Raw genomic sequence first — 3,832 nt, forward strand, 5'->3', positions numbered from 1 at the left:
CTCAGCTATTCTTCTAGTTCATTACCTAATTGCCTGGGATATAAAAAGACATTTTGCTTAAATGAAGCAGCACCAGTAAAACAAATGAGGCTAGCCCTTGCCTGTGATATCCATCCCAGTACTTAACCATTTATCCAAAGAAGATTATCTCTAAAGAGCCTCACGAGTGTTCCTGTTCTGTCTGCCAACAACATATTCCAAAAGCATTTTATTAAATTTGCATTTGAGTGAAAACATGTTTCTGCCTGTAAAAGTTTTACCAAGTTTAAAGTCAAGTAGGCAGCAAATAACTTTTTTAAAAATAAGTATTAAATATCACCTGGATTCCATTTCCTAAATTCCTCTTTGAATAATATTATGAAGATTATTTTGCACGATTCAATAAAATAAGCATCATCTGCTTCACAAGGAACAGAAAAGCATACAAGGATCCAGGATGATGATCGGGAACCTGCACCATCGTTCACTGGAGACTTGTACCATGGGCTTCACAGGAAGAAGACAACAAAGGGCCATACCCACACAGTCTATTTCTTAATGGTGAGCTTTTCCAGACAGTTTAGTGAAAGGGCTAGTTGTGAAGATGTGTGCAAAGGGAAGCAATTAGGACCCTAGTGAAAGCTGGAATGAGTAAAACTGACAGCGATTGAGTTGAACCTTGGAGATTGCTGCAGCTCTCCTGCTCTGGTAGGGTAGCCAGGGAGCAGAGCTCTACATTCTGTCTCAGGAATGGTATTTTGTAGATCCACTAAATACACAGTGTAGATCATATGCAACGGGATGACTTTGTAGGAGTGAACAGGAAAACCTGAACATGTCCAGCCAGGCAGAGTATAGAGATCTCTAGCTAAGACATGGAACATTTTGTTAGAAAGGTAGTATGTTCAGGTAGGTCATTGGGGATTCCAGCCCAAACAGTCCCAAGTCTACAGGAAAGAATGGCTGATCTTTTTTCATATTAGTAAAACGTTACACAAAATCTACTCTGTGAAAATGCCTTCCAGCTGGGACCAGAAGCAAGACAAGGCTCTGCTGTCTCCTCTATGGATTATGATGTCATCGGGGAAGAATGTAAGAGCTTCTAACATTCTGTTTCTCACCTCTCCCCTCTCCCTTTTCCCCTCTCCTCTCTACTCCCCCACTTCCCCTCTTCCCTCCCTTCTCCTCCCTCTCCACCCCTCTCTTGGACCCCCTGTGATTCAAGGAAGAAATAAAGGTCCCCTCTCCAGCAAAGTCTCCTGAAGTCTAGTGCACAGATCTGCGATGATGCATCTGTAGAATCAGCCTCAAGCAGGCAAGGTAGTGAAACCAGGCCAAAGTTCACAGGGAAAAAGAGGCCGATGGAGAACAACCAACTAAGTTATTAAGATTTTCAACACTTGTAAGTCAAGATACATTTTGAAGTCAGAGGGTAACTGCCTATTTAAATCTAGAAGTGCTTCCTCGTTTTAAGTAAACGTTTGTCTCATAAGTATTTTCTAATGATATGCAAAATTTGCCAGCTTATGAATTGTGCTTCCCCATTTTTCCTCAGTGGGACAGGTGCGGAGACACTTCTTAAAGGATTGAGGAGATGGCCGCGCAGGGAGAACCTCCGGTCCAATTCAAGCTTGTCCTCGTGGGTGATGGTGGTACAGGGAAGACAACGTTTGTAAAACGCCACTTGACTGGTGAATTTGAAAAGAAGTATGTGGCCACCCTTGGTGTGGAGGTACACCCCCTGATGTTCCACACCAGCAGAGGGCCCATCAAGTTCAACGTCTGGGACACCGCTGGTCAGGAGAAGTTTGGAGGCCTGCGAGACGGCTATTACATCCAAGCCCAAGGTGCCATTATAATGTTTGACGTAACATCAAGAGTAACTTACAAGAATGTGCCCAACTGGCATCGAGATCTGGTGCGGGTGTGTGAAAACATTCCCATTGTGCTGTGCGGCAACAAAGTGGATGTGAAGGACAGGAAAGTGAAGGCGAAGTCTATTGTCTTCCACCGCAAGAAGAACCTTCAGTACTATGACATTTCAGCTAAAAGCAACTACAACTTTGAGAAGCCCTTCCTCTGGCTCTCCAAAAGACTCACTGGGGACCCTAACTTGGAGTTTGTGGCCATGCCAGCCCTTGCCCCACCTGAGGTGGTCATGGACCCAGCGTTAGCCGTGCAATACGAGCGTGACTTGGAGGTGGCACAGACCACTGCCCTCCCAGATGAGGAGGACGACCTGTAAGAAAGTGAAGCTCTGAAGCTATCAGAAGCCTAGATGTGCAGGCAACTGACCTGTGGTGTCAGCAGGATGGCCTGTGTGTCTCCTTGCTACTTAGTTAAGCAGACTCGTGCTCCATGTCTGAGATACTGGAGGAAAAGGTTTTTAGGGTGAATGTGGCAGTTACAAAACACACCTTCAGTTTGGAACTGGAAGACTTAGCTGTCTGGGGTGCAGTTGTTTCTTCAAAAATAAGAGTGCTGCAAAGTTACATCCCGTATTCTGTGGCGAACTCTTGTTTCTGTAATTTTATTCCTTTCATTTAGAATAAAGTTGCATTTCAAACTCCAAAACATAATTTCAGAATATAAATGTAATGTAAAAGAAAAATATCTTTCAGAAAAAGATGCTCCTGTTTAGCAAAGAGTTTTTAAGAAACATGAGTTTTAATTCTTTCATCCGAAAATAATTTAATTTTTAGTGGCCACTTAAATATTAAAATCAGCAGTTATTAATCTGTGATATTTAATGAATCCTACATTGGTTGTGTGGTTTGATGAAGAGTAGCATACATTTTTGAAAGTCTATTGCAATGTATAAAGCTAAATGCAACACTCTGTGACCTGGCAGATCAGATAAGTCAGAGGTTTCTTTATTTGATTTTTCCCCGGGGTTCTGCTTGACTATTGAGGCATAATGTATATAAAATATTAAGCTCTATAAATATATATACACACACATATATATGTGTATAAATATCATAATATCACACACACACACACACACATAGATGTAGCATAGCCAAGTAAAATATAAAGTGTCAGTCAAAATTTTTATTCAAGAATGTGTCAATCTATTTACATATAACCATGACAACAAGTTGCTCACAGGGCTCAGGCAAAGACCTCTTTGGCCTGTTCCTGTCTTCTTGTCTGACATGGTCATCCTAACATGCAAGCTGGTACATTTGGAGTGAAAAGCAAAGAGGAACTGCCATTTGGCAAATACCACAGCAAAAAATCATTCAGGCCAAAAACATCAGGAATGTTAAAGGGTAAACATAAAATAAGAAAAGCTTAGTTGTGTAGTCTCAGAACATTAATTACATAAAACATTTATGAAAACAAAAGAAATAACATATGTACAATGCAAAAATCGCAATCAAACAAAGCTAATGTCATCAGAGATGGGAGGAATGGAAAACATAGCACTTTGGTTGGATTCCTGTCCAGATTGATTAACATGAAGTCAGTCAAACCCAAACGGACAGTTACTCTACAGAATTCTCAAGCAAGTACTCTCCAAATTCATCAATGTCATCAAAGAGAAACATAGGAAAGCAAGTTTCAGAATGTATGAGTCTACAGAAGTACAACCCCAGAATGCCTGGCATGAAGTGAAGCTTACTTTCAATGCGGAGGATGGTACAGACAACTAAAAATTGTTTATATATATATATATATATATATATATATATATATATATGTGTATATATATATGTATATATATATATATGTGTGTGTGTGTGTGTGTGTATGTATGTATCAATGTGAATTCCCTCATTTTGATAACCATGCAACTATTCAATAATACGTTTGTGGCATGTAGAAACATCAACTCCAAATAAAGTGG

The 3,832-nt window shown here is 40.4% G+C and overlaps 1 protein-coding gene across 2 annotated transcripts; it reads left to right on the top strand.

Moving 5' to 3' along the window:
• The first annotated feature begins 1,107 nt into the window (after positions 1 to 1,107).
• Positions 1,108 to 2,553, top strand: LOC114699413 (GTP-binding nuclear protein Ran-like). Of its 2 annotated transcripts, none has more exons than XM_037202296.1 (2): positions 1,108 to 1,299; positions 1,535 to 2,553. In XM_037202296.1, exon 2 carries the CDS (start codon positions 1,574 to 1,576, stop codon positions 2,222 to 2,224), a length of 651 nt encoding a protein of 216 aa, XP_037058191.1. In that variant the 5' UTR covers positions 1,108 to 1,299; positions 1,535 to 1,573; the 3' UTR covers positions 2,225 to 2,553. The 2 variants fall into 2 exon arrangements, with proteins under 2 accessions (XP_037058191.1, XP_028734326.1); XM_028878493.2 differs by having other exon boundaries at positions 1,140 to 1,381.
• Positions 2,554 to 3,832: the final 1,279 nt, after the last annotated feature.

This window comes from Peromyscus leucopus, chromosome 2 (genome assembly GCF_004664715.2).
Source record: "Peromyscus leucopus breed LL Stock chromosome 2, UCI_PerLeu_2.1, whole genome shotgun sequence".
NCBI classification, from domain to species: Eukaryota; Metazoa; Chordata; class Mammalia; order Rodentia; family Cricetidae; genus Peromyscus; species Peromyscus leucopus.